At 37.5% G+C, this 17,500-nt stretch overlaps 1 protein-coding gene across 2 annotated transcripts in view; it reads left to right on the forward strand.

Moving 5' to 3' along the window:
- The window catches only part of LOC118449025 (uncharacterized), a 239,767-nt gene that overhangs the window by 89,082 nt on the left and 133,185 nt on the right, over positions 1-17,500 (forward strand). Inside the window, exon 2 of one of the 2 annotated variants that reach the window (XM_035883089.2) lies at positions 2,305-2,370. In XM_035883089.2, the coding sequence (XP_035738982.2) occupies positions 2,305-2,370 (66 nt within the window). The remainder of the gene's footprint in view (positions 1-2,304; positions 2,371-17,500) is intronic. The other variant, XM_085657855.1, reaches the window with a different exon arrangement.

Below are 17,500 nucleotides of genomic sequence, written 5' to 3' on the forward strand. Positions count from 1 at the left end.
CATCGAAATCGGTCCTGGATGTCCCAAAAATGTTCTTGCTTCATTCTCTCGAATCATTCTTGAGCTCGTGTGCACCCTGAGACATCTATCTGGACGTAAAGCGAACTATGAATAATTTCATTGGAATTTCAGGACGTTCTTGACGTTCCTGTATCGTATAATATTAGATTGAAAAATCTATAAAAATAAAAGAAAAAAAGATGAAAAAGAAAAAGGAAAAAAAGAAATACGAAGAAAAAAAAGAAATAAATAAATAAGGAGCAAGTAAATGAACTTGACGTGTCACTGTACAAGACACTCAATTCAGAAGATAAATATAGTCATAGGAGAAACGGGATATGAAAAGGGAGGAGCAGCTTTTAAAAATTTCGTACCTACTTTCTCGCATTTAATCCTTAAATACTGTCTCGACTGAAATATCAGCCGGTAATAGCTAAGCTTCGTATTACTACTTTCTCTCTCTTTTTTTCCCTCTCTCTCTCCCTCTTTCTTTATCTTTCATTTTATTTTCTTCTTTCCTTTTTTTTTTCTTTTTTTTTTCTAACAATACATCGATATCAATGGTAATAAGTAATCGTGGTAACTATTATACGTACATAGATAGAAAATAATCAATACGTATTTCACGTGTACGTATTTAATATCGGCAAGAGAGAAATTATTGCACGATTTTGATGAAAAATCTATCGACACGTAACCAGTAGTCTATTGAAGGAAGACGACAGAGATTTATCGTACGAAGAATCCTAATCGCGAATAAAATATCGTTTTAAATCATTCGCTCGATCAAGAGATTATTAGAGACGTAGGTACGTACATAGATAGGGAGATAGGTAGATAGGTAGGTAGATAGATAGATAGATAGGTAGGCAGGCAAGCAGGCAGGCAGGCAGGCAGGCAGGCAGGTAGGAAGGAAGGAAGGTAGGTAGATAGGTATATGTAAATCGTTGCTTGTATACAGATCGCGCATAAATCATATATCCTGCATCGCATTATGCTTAAATCGTAAATCACTATACTCTGATCTCACGCCCCCTTTTATTCCCTCGCCATCAGATTCAAACCCACTCACCCAACCACCCTCTCCGCTTTCTCACTCTCTCTCTCTCTGTCCCTCTCTCTCTCTCTCTCTCTCTCTCTCTCTCTCTTTCTATGAGAACGAAACGAGAAATAGATCTGACGAATTAAAATATCGACGACAATTCAGAAAAATATGATCAATTTTATAACAACTTTAAATAACAAGAAGGGGAGAAAGAAATGCGATTGAAAATAATCATAGGATCGTTATAATCCGGGTAAGAAAGTTGTTCGACATTCATCATAATGATATAACATCGCCAACGAAATAACAGTGTGGAAACATCACGAAACATCGTTCAACTCTCTTACTCTCTTATTCTCTCTCTCTCTCTCTCTCTCTCTCTTTCGCTCTTTTGGGATCGATCGCTAGACGAGATTACGCTTCTCGGTACGACGAAGGCTGCGATATTTCGAAGCTGCGAGATGCATCCGGCATAAAATATATGCATTTCCTGAAAGACGCGCGTATACGTGCAGAATTTCGTGTATCGGTAAACCACGAGAATCTACTCATACCAACAAACTGACGTTTGTGGATGTGTGTGTGTAACAGACATGTATATATATATATATATATCTTTCTCACAGTTGTCAGAACGATCGAAAAATCTTGAAAGCCTTAGCTGTCCGCAACGAAGTCCGGTTGCGGGCTTGTACCACATCTATATAGCAAACACTTTGGCTAAAATTCCGGAACATTCTCTTCGGACGTGTCCGTGCCGAAACTATCGAATTAATGGTGTGTGGAGAACGCTCAGGAGAAACGGCATTTCCCGTTGACGGTACTGAACCCACACCGACTGTCCGTTGCAATTCCATCTGAACGTAGAACGTAGTCGTTCTGATCTCCTCTTGTACTTGCCTCTAATATTATATTTCTTTCGACACCGATACCGACTATGATTGCATTCTATCTTCGAACTAATTATTTCAAATTCTCCTTACAAACGAATTTTTCTTTTTTTTTTTTTTCTAATTCGACCGAATTAAGATATCTTTTAACGAACGGATTAAATAATGCAAGTAAGAGTTCGAGGGATATACGAAAAGGAGTTTTATCAAGCGTATTCTTTAATTTTGTTCTATTTTTTCTTTCTTTCTCTTTTTTTTTAATTCGATCCAACCAAAATATGTTTTATCGAATGGATTAAATAATGTAACCAAGAGTTCTGAGGGTGTACGGAAAAGAGTTTATTAACCAAGCGTATTCTATTGTTTCAGAAGAGTTCACGAAAGGAGGAATCTCCCCAACGACATCACCGAAGCGTTCGACCCTACTCATCGAGGGTGAGTTATTAATCTCGTATCCCGGTGTCTAAAGGTTCTCTCTAAAGTGCTCTTGCCATTGAATCGAAATCGATCCACCGTGGTTATTATTACACCCGTAGGATGGAAGCGAAAGGGAAAGCCGTTCTTATTTATTTCAGTGTCATTAACGCGCGATCGTTCGACCGAAAACTATCGGAGTGAAAGTAGAAAGAACTTACGTAGCCATACGGAAATTCTAATTAATAATTATACATACTAGTTATTATAGTAGATATTAAATGAGAATCAAACTATATGTTAATGTATTTGAAATTTAAATTAATGATTTCGATTTGATGCAAATGTTAACTAAAACATTCTATAGAATATTTTAAACGTTCTATAACATTCACAAAGACGAGAATGGATTAATTTGACGAAACATACGAGGAAGCAAAAGGAGAATTCTCTTGGAGTATAACGCACCAATAAGGTAGCTCATTGAGGGGCTCAGGGAGAAGGCAGATAAGGGAGCCAGTCCGCGCCTTAGGGTGCGTTTGTCGAGAGGAGGTAGAGAGAGAGAGAGAGAGAGAGAGAGAGAAAGCTCTTAGCCGGCCCCGCTAATTATTTCGTTCGTGAGCTCCCTACCGATGACGTCAGCTTTCGACCATCCCGTCTAAAAACAGTCTTCACCGACAAGCAACGCCTTCGCATTTCTCGCTCGTACTCTCTGATCCCTTGCCTGCGTTGTCTTCGGCCTAATGGCCATACACATTGAATATTTTATCTTCGTCTTTCCTTTCATTCATCTTGAGAATGAAAGAATGAAAGAGAAAGAGAGAGAGAGAGAGAGAGAGAGAGAGAGAGACCAACCGCGACGACGATGCTGATGGTGGTTGGTCAACGACGAAATCTTCTTTTGTTCTTTCACGATGTGTCAGATTTTTCTTTTTATACCTGGTGTCAAAATGAATAGGCCTTTAGAAACTAAAAATGTCGCTTATAACTTTGCTTCGGTTAATCTCTTTCCTCTTCTACATTGATTGATTATCACTATAATTAATCAGCTAATACAGTCTTTGGATATTCATCTTGTTCTTTTTTTTTCCTTTTTTTTTTCTTTTTTTTTTTTTTCTTTTTTTTTTTTTTTTGGAGAGAAAAGAGTTTCTCATTTCTTTTTCTCTTTTTCTTTCCCTTAAAACGGTGTCTATAAAATCTACATCGCGTACAATTTGCCAGGTAAAGTAGACTCTAACCGAATCTAAAAGTTCAAATTCCATGAACGCGACTGAATATAGGTATACCCATAGCGAAGAAACCTATAGACGACAATGCAGGAACGCCTTGTGGAAATGGCGAGCGATAAAAGTCTCGTTTACCGCACGATTCGTTTGAATTTTAAGGAGGCGCGATAAACGCGATCGATCGGCTTTCTCGGCCGTAACATTTCCTCTTTGTAAACGCGCTTACGCGTATTCTTCAATCACAGTTTAACTCAGATCACTCAAGTCATCTTTTTTCGAAGCCTTTCTATTCGCTGCTATCGTCGACCGCCGTTTACAGTTGCGTTAGAGATAACGCGTTGGTAATAAATTCGAGCATTGCCTGATAAAATTGTTACGTTGATGGAAAGACCGAGAAGTAGAGAGAGAGAGAGAGAGAGAGAAAGTGAAAGAGAGAAAGCTCGTTAAAATCAGATCCTATTACTCAAATTAACTTTCGATTTATATCTAATAAAAATTCATATCTTGTGAAAATATACAAAAGCTCTTTTAATATTTTCTCTTTTATTATTATATTCATAATATTTATGGGTTGATGATTACAACAAAATAAAATAAACATTATTCGTAAGGTTTCGTATTGAAAATCACTTTTGTAAAATTTCATTAAATATATACCATGAAATTCTCTTGAATTATTCAAACCCTGCATAATTTATACAACCTGAAAACTATAAATTATTGAGAGAGTAATATCATACTAATAAAAGCATCAATATTATATGTATTATTATTAATATTTGTTAATAACGATCAAAATAGTACGAGTAATTACTCAACTAGAAATAGATAAGGTATTAGGGGATATATATACATACATATATACATACATGCATGCATGCATATATATATATATACATATATATATATATATATATATGAAGGTTTCGTAAGGTCACTTTTAATAGAATTATAAGTGACCTTACGAAAATTGGAAAAGACTAGCAAGAAAGAATAGGAAATTGTGGCGGACAACGGATTCGCATAGCCAAGAGCTGAGTATCGCGGTCGACACGTCGGATATCTTGAAAATCTTCATCGTTGTAAAGGGCGTGGTGGCAGGTTGTGGAGGTCGGTCTGAGTGAGCCACCCACAACAGCGCCCACAACCGGCACTGGCAACAGGGACGCGTGCTCGACTATCGTGCGCTACGATGAGGTCGTTCGCCAAAGCACGAGCCATCTCTAAAGTGGATTCGCCCTTTCTCCCTTTTCTCCTTCTCTCTCTCTCACACTCACACACCCCCTAGAGAACCTCCCTTCCCGTATTCACGCGTACGAACACAGCTTCGGGGATCCACGTCAGAGACCACACATTCTGATTAGTGGCAAATAATAGCCGTAACAATGGGCCCACCATCGCAGCGACGGCTCGTCTGTCTGTCTCTCCCTCTCTCTCTCTCTCTCTCTCTCTCTCTCTCTCTCTCATCTACGAGTTTCTCCACGCCTATGTGCATCGGAGCGCGGGCGCGCGCGCGCACACATCACAGATGGCGTTCCAGCAGTAACAATCCTTCGTGCGTGAGTATAGCACGCATATACGCATATAGATGCACGCGCATATAGGTAGGCGCTTTCACGCGTGCATGTGACTTTGCGTGCTCGCATATGGGTCCCCTTTGTGAATACCGAGTACGAGAGAGAGAGAGAGAGAAAGCCTTTGCGTTAACCCCAGAGACACGAGCCAATCAATCCCCGTCTGCTTTCGCCTCCACCCTCCTACGCGAGTATTTCCCTTCTGAGAGAGAAGTACGGCCCTGGAATTTCGATGATCTTCGCGCGTTGCTGAAGACCTTTTTTCTTTCTCTACTTCTTTCCTTTCTCTCTCTTTCTCTTTTTCTTTCGTTGGACCCCTCTAGAAGTGTAGTTCGTCGAGAACGCTCGTTTGCCGATCGCGACTTAGATGGATCAAGAAAATATATATATATATATATATATACGTGTGTATGTGTGTGTATGTGTTAGAAAAGAGAAGGGAAAAAATATATAAGAAGGGACGAAATCTTTCCTTTTCGAGTCTTTGGATTTCAAGAGGGTGAGAACAAGGAGTAGCGACTTTCGGAAGGTTGCTTTTATTAGGCGCCAAGGAAGGAAGGGCCGAAGGGTGCGAAACGAGACGAGACGAGAGGAGACGAGACGAGACGAGACGAGACGGTCTGCTCTTATTCCTTGTGGTAGGTACTTAACGACGAGCGTGAAAATGTCCTGTCCCGTCGCGATAACTTTTTCTTTTCAAAGAACTCGAAAGTGTTTTCTTTATTTTATCTTCAAACAAAGTAAATCCCCCTCTTGGTCGTACGTCCCATCAAAGTTTATCATCATAAATCGTTTCGATTAAGTTACTCCGACATCGCTAATATCCATTAAATCGTTGTTATTCACTTTTTCTTTTTTCTTTTTTTTTAACTTTTTTTTTTTTTATAAACATTTCATACGTCTTTCATTTCGTTAATTATCACTTTGTTCTCTTTTGAGAATAATTATATCTGCCTATCTACCTTAAGTATCGTCGATCAGAATGAAAGGAATGGAACATCAAAGTTCGTTCGATGTCACTCACCGAAAGCATTAATGCTGCCTCGGTTTTAATTTTTCAACGAGCCGTGACTAACAACCTCAACCGTATCTCCGTCAACGTCGTCTCCAACGTCGTAAGTAACTAAGTACTTACTTCGAACGTCGAAAATTTTCGCATCGGATATAGAATATATTCTGAGTAAATCGAAATCTTTCTTTTGGAATGTCAAGGTCGAGGTTTGAAAGGGTGAGATGATGTTTTGCCGAAATTCTGACGAATGACAGAAGCTTTCCATATTTAACCTAAAGTAAGGGTTGAAAGGAAAAAAAGGAAGGGTACAAATGAGAGACAGAGAGAAAGATTGTAGAAAGGAAGGAAAGCTAGTTCGGTAGTCGAATCGAGGTTAAATCCACGATCCAAGGTTAAGGTTAATGGTCGAAACGAGTAGAGGGATCTTCGAAAGGGGAAACGGGCTTTCCAATTAGGAACAAACGGAGGAGAACTAGATAGAATAGGAAGAAGAAAAAACGAAGAGAGAGAGAGAGAGAAAGAGAGAACGAAAGGCGGTAAAAAGAAAGAAGAAAAGACGACAAGCTCGTCTTTATCTAATCTCGTTTTTGAACGTGAGCGAGAGGAGAAAGAGGAAAAGCAAAAAAGTTTTCTGTTATTTTCGTGGCGAGTCTTTTGCCTCTTCAACTATATGCTTTTATTTTCTCTCTCTCTCTCTCTCTCTCTCTCTCTCTTTCTCTCTCTCTTTCTCTCTTTTTGTTTTTTCAAAAAGAGAAGAATGATCGAAATTACGGTCATTTTCTCTGTGACCGCACAGCTGCCTTATTGTATGTATGTGGTATAATACGCGAAAAAGGAAGAAAGAAGAAAAATTGAGTGAACAGAAAAAGATGAGTTAGTTGTGTGCGAGAGTCAGTTTTGTGCTGTGCACTTCGTTAAACGTCACGTGTACTTCTTCGCTACACGTCACTCTGTTCACTTTCCGTCCGTGTTACTTTCGAGGTTCAAACTCAGCTGGAGGGCGATAAGGTACACGACCTTATTAAGACCGTTGAATTCTCTATCGTTTCGTTCACGAAGCACGCTACTCGTCTTATACCAAACTAATTGCCGTGTAGGACGATTTTTTTATACGATACGCTTCCTCTTCTCGTGCTTTAACGTTACGTTAGAATTTTATTTATATGTAGATGCACTTGATGTATATATATATATATATCTTTTTAGCTACATAATAGGACCTTAATTATCTAGTTATATATAGTAAAACTTCATATACCGTTTCATAATATGAGTTATACATAGGTAGAAACATACGTATTTCCGCAAGAGTTTGATTAATTTTTAAACAGCAAATCGCATATCTTGTGTTAATCGATGCGTCGTTCTACGGAAATGTTTACCGTACCGAACACATTCCTGCATGTTACACAGGAACAAGCACTGTTTGGAATAATCGATATTATTGTTATTTGCTCTTCCGTTAATCGATCGCTTAGTTAATCGCTGCTAGCATAATCAATGTCCGTACTAGGTGTATCATGTATTGTAGTATGTGGCAGTAAATACCAACGTAACTATATACATATATATATATATATATATATATATATATAAATATATATACGTACATGTATATACATCTATTATATTATATTATATTATATTATATTATATTATATTATATTATATTATATTATACTATATATATATATATATGGTACACACACATATGTAACTACATACGTCCTATTTGATATGAAATTCCGAGCGTGACCTCGGTATGTAATAGATTTCACGAAAAGATATTTAAAAATCGAGGGGAAAGCCGGTCGAACGATAAGTATGACGAAACACTTCTCTTCATAGTCGCTCGAAACAGCCTTTCCGATAAGGCGATAATAGGAAAGATGCGAACGCTAATCCTTTAGGAAAGTTAGCAAGACCATACTAATCGATGTTGCGAATTGGTAAAAGTTTCGATCGAGCCACTTACAGTTTCGGCTTGCCAAAGTTAGCCTCTTTATGACTTCTTCTTTACTTTCTATGAACGAAACACAATAATGTAAGTAAATAATTTATTGATTAAAAGATCGAAAAAAAGAAGTGGAAAGGAAATATAATACTTTTCTCGTGACGAGAAAAATTTCGATATTTTCTCAATATATTTTTCCGCTCGATGGCGGACGATACGTTTTCTTCGAGAGTTCGAATGCCAACCGAGAAAGGCGATTGTATCGATGCCGTCTATCACGAGCGGATGTGAAAACGATTATCGAATCATCGATAACGCGATTTTCCTGGCCACTTCGGTGCACGTCAGCCGCACGCTATCGGACTACGACGTGTCCTCGAAAGAATGTATATGTATATACGTATGTACGGTGTGTTGTATTGATATATTGTATGTAAGGGAGGAAAAGAGGATATAAATATGTCGAAAGAAAACGATGAAGTGGGTGACCTTTTTCAATAACATTAAGTAAATTATATATAATATCTTATAGATCAGCAAGTTCAACAATGGATTTACTCTTAAACGATATCGATCGCGAACTTTCATACGTCGATCTATATTCATCAAAATCGATACGTTTTCTCTATACCGATGAACGAAGTCGGAAAGCTTCGAAATATGATAGATTTGAAGAAAAAAAAAAAAGAACCTCCCCAAGAGAATAAGAAATTTCCTTTTCAATTTTTTCTCTATTCTCTTCTCCTACGTTCTCTTCACCTCTCCTCCGTTTCTTTTATCTATACTCTCGTTATTCTCGATCGATTCAGTTTCACGCGAAAAGACATTAATCAAGTCGAACGAGCGTAACACGCTAAAGGGCCTGCGAGATTCGAAGCGATGCCGATGGAAAATGTTCACCGTTAAAATCGAACATCGACATTGCCATTATAGCTCGAATGTCTGAATATCAGCGAATTTTCACGATAAAAATCATAAATACGCAATAGTCTCTCTTGGCGTTTATTAAGACGAATCGTGGCTCATTTCGTTTCGTTTCGTTTCGTCTCGTCTCGTCTCGTCTCGTCTCGTCCCATCTCGTTTCGTTTCGTTTCGTTTTTACTCGGCCGCAAAATCGTGTCGGGCCATTAAACTTTCCTTCTTTTCTTCCTTTATTTCTTTCTTTCTTTTTTGTCTTTCTCTTTCTTCCTATCTCGTAGACGTGGTAGGAGCCAGTAATATCGCTGACGTGTCGTTAACGTTGCCGCCCCCGATTCAAAAGTTTTCTTTAAAAGTTTTTCGAGTGGTGTATATACGTCCTTCCGTCCGTCTACCACCACTTGGTCACGATCGCGTGTTACCAACCTTTTCCTCCCTTCCCCCTCCCCTCTCTCTCACTCTCTCTCTCTCTCTTTCTCTCTTCTATCATTGTAACGTTCTACGTAAAGAAGCCAATGCGCATTCCATGCAAAACCGTTTCCGGAAGTCGACCCTAACTCTCACGTAATTTATTTACTTCCCAACTTTTGCGCGAGCCGCGTTAACGTACATATATATATATACAAACTATACACACATACATATGTATTTATGTATATATATATATATATATATATATATATATATATATATGTATATAGTTGTATACATTCATCTTTGGTTCCGTTGGAATAATTCCAACTCTCGTACGTCTAGACCAACTTTCACGAAAATTCTTCGACATTTTTTTCCAAATATAAGTTAAAGGAACGAAGGAATTTTTAATAACCACCTTTTTTATTTTTATTTTTTATTTATTTTCATCTTCTTCTTTTTTTTTTTTATCTACATAAATCTACAGACAAGTACTTACCATATTCGACGAATATATTCAATTAATTAGCCCGTCAATCTATCACGTTCGGTAAGCTACGTAACGTTCTCTAATAAATCGTACATCATTGTAACTTTGAAATCTTGTCTGTCATTCGTTCTGTATTCTGTTTTCCTCTGCCGGTGAAAGATCGTAAAGTAAATTTAACGAGAAATTCAGAACAACGGAGAGCGTCGACGTTACTAAATAATTCTTTGTTCCGTCTGCCAAACTTTGTTCTCGAATCGATTGGTCGATTCTAAAAATGTCATTCTTCTTTCTTTCTTTTTTTATTTATTTTTATTTGTTTATTATTTTTATCCCTTTACTTTTTATTTTATTTATTTCCTTTTTGCGAACAAAATCATCGAGAAAGACAAAGTGGAAGAGAATAAAAGGCGTTCGTACTATTTAAAGTTAGCCGACTATTTTTTCGTATCGAAAAGTTTATGGTGATAGGAACGACGACTGTAAAAGTCGATTGTGTTAACGTCGATCGTAGGTACCGACATAAAAACGATTACCGAAACGTCATTAATACGATTTTCCAGTCGCACGCTTCGACGTACGTACCTACGCTAGTGCCGCCGGTCACCTCAATCGCCTCGTTGCGTTTATTCATTGATTTTGTCACACTTCTCGAAAGAGATGGACATAAAGGGATGGCTTTTATTCAAAACTCACGCGTAACTAACCACATACAATATATTTCGATCGCATCAAACTCGTAAACTCCGATGAAAAGTGTCATTTCATTTTTCCTTTTTTTTTTTTTTTCTTCTTTAATTTTCTTTTTTATATCTCATTTTTCCTTCATTATTTACTTTATCGAAATAGTAATACATACATGTACGTAGATATGTATATAAATCAAAAACATTATTGAAAGTAGGAATAAGAGCAAGCAGAAAATATAAATCTTTGATAACAAACGAAGAAACGAACGAACGAAAACATGGAAGGAGTAGCACGATACTATGTTATTATAAAATAACTATATCAAAGATATATATATACATAGAAACAAAGTTACCTGCATGCCTGCATATTCCTATAGGATATTTATAACGTGCTTAAACAATCTCGCCCGAAGCTCATAAAATTTTCTCTTGCGACTATTCCATTCAGGTACACCCGGAAGTGTTTACGTCGGTGTGGGCTAGTCAACGACGAGGTTCGTTTGCTCTCCTTGAATGAAAGATCACGAGATCGATCGATATGTCGGCGAAGAATCTCGTAGGAATTCGCTCTCCCTCCCTCTCTCTCTCTCTCTCTCTCTCTCTCTCTTGCGCGGGCGCTCCCGCGAAGGGGAAATAATTACGTGTACGAAGAAAAGCTTCGTCGATGAGAGAAAGAGAGAGAGAAAAAAAAGGGACGAAGTTGAAAAGTGAGGATCTGTTATGTTCGTGGTATACTTCTTTTCCTTCTACTTTTCTTTCCTTTTTGTCTTTTTCTTTTTTATTTTCTTTGCCTTCTTTTCTTTTCTTTTCTTTTCCACCTCTCCCTCCCCCATTTCGTAGGATTATCACGCCAAGATATGAATGAGAATTCGAAGCGTCGTCGGAGCTTCGTCCATTTCCTTTCTTCTTCTTCTTCTTCTTCTACTTTTTAGTTTTTCACGTTTTATCTCTTTCATTGTTTTTATCAGATATCTCGTTCGCTCGTCTCCTTCGTTTAATTTCATTGGATATTTTCTTACTTTTATATAAGCGTGTTTTATACTCGTTGACGATATCGTCTCTCTCTCTCTCTCTCTCTCTCTCTCTCTCTCTCTCTCTCTCTCTCTTTCTCTCTCTCTGTCTATCTATCTCCATCTCTTTTTTCATTCATTAAAGAATATTTATATAAAACGTAGTACATTTCTGTACAAGTTGAATGTCTAGACCGATTATCGAATACATCAGGGAATGATATCATCGAGGAATATCTCTTGTCGTATCCGATTTCTCAGAGAGAGTCTATAGAATCGAACTTCTGTTGCAACTTGCATAATTAATGTCAAAAGTATACATCGTGGATCTTCGATCGTGAAATCTATAAGATAATGACGTGGGAAAATTCGTCTAGATTCGCAACGGTTTAAATTATCCTCGGCATCGAGATGGAAAGGATAATGACTCTATTGAAACATCGCCAGATTATATAAATTCTTTTCAACGTGAATATCCATTCTCAATGGATTTCGACGTTCACATTGGATAATCAAAGATTTTCATTGGATAACAAGGATTCGTATCTTTTATAATATCGATTAATTTGCATGAACCGAACAGTGATATATTTTAATTGCAACGTCGATAATTACGTTCTATATCTTAAATAGGATAAATTAGATCTACCATATCTGATCAAGTCGGAATATGTTTGGATATATATACGTGCGTATTTGCGTGCATGTATGTGTGTATGTGTGTGTGTGCGTGTGTGTGTGTGTATCTTACATTACTGAATTAGAAAGGAGCCGGTATTGCTATAGATAACATCGTTGTTCTATATCGATAGAAGTACTCGGTCGAGGTGGAAACCCACATCTTCCAACCACTCTCCAAAGTCAATGAAGTTATTTACTTGCATAAAACATGCCTCGCATTCTCTATCTCTGTCAGTTACAGAATAATTTTCTCTATTTCTCGATGCAGGTGATATAAGTTAATCACACTGTACTGCCGTTAACCACAGAGTTTAACATTTTTTTTACGGACTCTCGAGGAATAAAAAGAGAGACAAAGAGAAAGAGAAAAAGAGAGAGAGAGAGAGAGAGAGAGAGAGAGAGAGAGGGTGGGAGGGTAGGAGGGTGGGAGGTAGGTAGGGAGAGATAATAACCAGCAATTTCTTCTTTCATTCCACCTTCAACCTTTTCTCCGTTTTAATTCTGCATCCGCTATCTAGGCTACGCTTAACGTTATCTTCTCCTAGTTCCTAAACTTTTCCGCTCTTGACGCATGAAAGAGTGCTATAGTAAAAGTCATAATATCCGTCTAAAGTCAAGGTTGATATCTTTATTACGATGCTGCCGCGAATAATACGGTCTCTAATTCAAGCACGGACTCTTGGAAAGTTCGCGTATAATCGGCTCTATTAAATTCGTTAATCGATTCATTGTAACCCATCTCTCTCAAGACCTTGGCTATTTGGTGGATTATAGATCTTATAGTTGATATCTCTTATTACTTTACAGAGATAAAGAGAGATAAAGAGAGATGAAAAGAGATAGAGAGAGAGAGAGAGGGAAAGAGAGAGGGAAGAGAGAGAATCATTACTTTGCATGATTAATTTCATAGTTATATTTTTCTTTCATTACTATTATATATCCTCCTTTATCTCTTATTCCTTTTCTTTTTCTTTTTTAGTAATATCTTGTATTAACTATTATAACCACAGATTCTATGCGATATTGTTCTTAGAGAACTATCGTCAAGTTCGGTTTGCTTTTCAACGTAAATGAAACGTTTCCCCTTCGCCCTTCCATCCCTTTCTTTCCTTCCACCCTATCTCATCCTCTTCTTTCCTCGTCATAGTCCTCGCTTATCTCTCGTTGTAGCGCTTTCTCAAGTACAGTTAAACCCCGACAAATATTTAGATACCGCTTTCTTGAACGTGTCAGAAAGGAATCACTTTACAATTCTCTCTTTCCGTTCTACTAATAGACACTCGTACTAAATAATTATAGAATTGTCTAAAGTCGTGAAAATTTTCTGGGCGAAAATTTCACATAGATAAATCAGGAACAAACAAGTGAGTAACTAAGTACGTACTCGTGTGTCACAGTAGTCAAATGATTTAAAAACAAGCTCGTTCCCTTTGTCGCTCGTTAAACGACTCTCGGAAATATGATTATCCTAACAATCGCGGTTACGATCGGAATTACGGGAGGAACGTAATCCACGGTCTCTTCTTAATTAATCAAATTAGCTGTGGCTGGCTGCTCCGTCGGCTCGTACGCGTGTGTTCCACGAATTCGAAGGCTTGTCTCTCTCTCTCTCTCTCTCTCTCTCCCACACTTTCCAGAATTAATACGAAACGGAAGTCTCTCAATGGGCGTTATATCGAGCGACACTGACGGAGATAGAGAGGTCGAAAGAGACAAGAGAGAGAGAGAGAGAAAGAGAGAGAGAGAGAGAGAGAGAGAGAGAGAGAGAGAGAGAGAGAGAAGGACAGCTAGGTGATACATACGTGCAAATGGATAGACAAAGATAGACTGATATATATATATATATATATATATATATATGTATAGAGAAAGAGAGAGAGAGAGAATAGCTAGTTATTAAATTCTACGCTTGCGTCGTGCAACGTCAGTGTCAGTGTGTCGTCGTTGTCGTCATCGGTCGTGCGTGCGTGCGTGCGTGCATGCGTGCATGCGTGAGTGAGCGAGTGAGTGCGTGCCTAAAGGTAATTCCACGACGCGGATAACCAGGCTCGTTGCATTAGGTGGTAGATTTTGCTGTCCGTCCGTGAGTTCACCCCCCGGCCGATAATCATCGTGATATACCCTCTCTCGCACGCCAACGACCATCGCCCTCGGCCTCCCGAGTATATATGTGTACGAGAAAGTACCTGCACGTGACGGCAACAGTCCTCTCGGCTACCTACCTACGTATGTACATACATCCAATACATATTGGTACTTACCTATGTACATACATACGTAAGTACGTAACGTGTTCTCTACAAGTTTAACTTAGGGTATCGTGAGCAAAGAAAAATGGCCGATTAGAGGAAGCATAAATTATAGTGAATTTTGGAGGCAACCTATACTTAAGAGTATTCATTCTCGTCCTTTTTCTCATTCGAATGGGAATGACTTGACAATTTTATTCGATTCAATCACCTTTTTCTTATTATTTTGTAATCAACGTTAATATGCCGACCTCTACAAGACCGGATTATGTCATTGCTTTGATATTACCTCTACAGTTCTTTTGAGTAGGACGCGTACGAAATTGTTTTTGTTTAAACTACGCTCTGTTTTGTTTTACTATGTCTGCTTTCTCCTTGATACCTCGTGAACTGCCTTTACGAGGCAGTCTCTTTGGTGACTTGGTCCTGTACACAACCTTCGTTCTACGAGCTGTTTCATTTTTCCTCTTTGGTAATACAACGCTTACGATTTTACGTCATACCGAGCGAATTTAACGGATCATTTCGTACGTAAACTAAAAACGAAATCTGTATTAGGAGAGTATAGTGATACTACTACTATTACTATTACGATAACGTTCGATAAAAGATTAAGATATTTATGAAAATAGAATGATTGATTGCTCGAGAAAATACGAATGTTAAATACATTTGTATTTATCTTTGTCATAAATCTTCTTAATATTTTATTTATATCATAAAAGATTTATATTATGAGAGATTTACTAAAACCAATGAAATTTTCGTTTCACCGAATTTGTTCAACTCGATAACATGCTATTACGAGAACTCTAACGAACGTACAATTACGTTTAAATCGAAACGATCTTGTTCTCGCCAAAGTTTCTTCGAGGTATAAATACATGAACGAGCATCATTCACCCGTTATAACCACTTTTGTGATATAATAAAGTGCTGATTGTGGATAGTAATGCGTCTAACGAAACGTTACCGGTCATTTATAGCGTGGTTTTAGTTATAAGACCGAACAAGCGCAGTTAGTCTCATTCGGTGGAAGTCTGTAACAACTAAGTACAGGAAGGAGAGTTACTATAATAGACCTCTACTGGACAACCAGCAGCAGCATGCTCACGTTCTTCATATGGATATATGTCTCTCCCGTTAATCTTTTATTCTCTCTCTCTCTCTCTATATATATATATATATATCTTTCTCTCTTTCTTCTAACGATGTTCGATGCATCGCCGAGTGAACGGCACACAGTGCACATTTGTTTTCCAAACTTTCTCGTTCCATGCTCATTAATCGCTATCCCTTCTTATACTACTAATACTACCACTACTACTGTTACTATTACTACTGTTATTACTACTATTATTACTACTACTACTACTACTACTACTGTTACTATTATTATTGTTATTACTATTACTACTACTATTACTACTACTAACATTCCGTAAATTAATTCGTTCTTCCATTCATTTAACTGTTTATCGGTCAAAATAAAATCGTCAAATATTACATTAGAAATTTATTTATATATCGGCTTATTCGAACAAAACTTTCGTTTGAACAATTCCTTGTATCGTTCGTGTCAAAATTATCAGAATTCTTCACTGTCCTCGTAATTACTTTACCCAGAACCGATATTTCGTTTTATGTCCTGTTATGCCGCAAGGGTATTGCAAGTATAGGAAGGATAGGGTGAGAGAAACTCCCGAAACTCCTTATCGTTCTCCAGGGAGGACGAACGTCCAACAAAGGTTATCGGTTATCAGATCGTCCCGAAAATGCTGTTCTCTTCGTTTGAATTTATGGAAATATGAGAGAAGCAACGGCAAGAGTATGAGACGCGAGAAAAACAGAGAGAGAGAGAGAGAGAGAGAGAGAGAGAGAGAGAGAGAAAGGGAGATATTCTTTTCCCTTTTTTTCCTTCGTTTGTTTTTCCGTCTTCTTTTTTTTCTGTTTTTCGTTTCTCCTTTTGCTTTTTATCATTTTTATTATAAGAAGACACGAACGTACCAACTTTAAATCACTAATCGTTTACAAACGACAAATACTTCGTCGGGCACGAGAAAATGTAAAATTTAAGAGGCTCTCACTGTTTTCTTAAGTATTTGAAATATACCGGGTGAGAGAATAAGTTGAAAATGTTCGTCGAAATAACTTGTACAGTTTCGAAGAAAAGTCATTTGATAGCGAGCAAGCCCTAGCATGCTAACCGAAGATTAATGTATTTTTAAGATGGATATTCTTATTTGTACGTTTTATTTTGCATGCTAAAAATAGTCTCAAGTATAATCCAAGTGACTTGTTTTACAATAGATGGTTCACCCAGTATATTTTCTACGGGCGACACTCGGCCGTTTTCTCTAAGAACGAGAAAAGAAAAATAAAGATATAGAGAGAAATCTCTCGAGAAGATTTTTAACAAATCGACGAAAGTTTTTTTCGAGTACGATGCAAGACCGTAGAAAAACTTGGAACGTTAGAGAAATTTACGAGCTGCAGTTGCGTGCATATTGCAAGCGCGCGAGATTCAAAGATACGATTCGATTTCAAGCTCCTTTCTCTTTCTTTTTATTTCTCATTTATACATATATATATATATATATATATATATATATATATATATATCGAGGTTTCGAGGGAAAAGTTTTTCTTTTTTATTTTTTTTCTTTTTTATTTTTTTCTATTTCTTTTTTTTTCTTTTTTTCTTTTTTTTTCTTTTTTTCTTCTTTTTTTCTTAATGGAAACGAAGAGTTCGAGCTAATTTTTTTTCCACTTTACTCGCTCGTTACTTTCGAACGAGATAACGACGAAGTAACAGTAAGTACAAATCTTACAATGCCCATATATTGCGTTTTATATATCGTACATTCAACGAAATACGAGTCTAGTTGTTGCGTGTATTCTTCGGTTGATCTATGTGCCGAGAGTACGCGTTTA

Source organism: Vespa mandarinia, chromosome 6 (genome assembly GCF_050613455.1).
Source record: "Vespa mandarinia isolate Hongniang chromosome 6, ASM5061345v1, whole genome shotgun sequence".
NCBI lineage: Eukaryota > Metazoa > Arthropoda > Insecta > Hymenoptera > Vespidae > Vespa > Vespa mandarinia.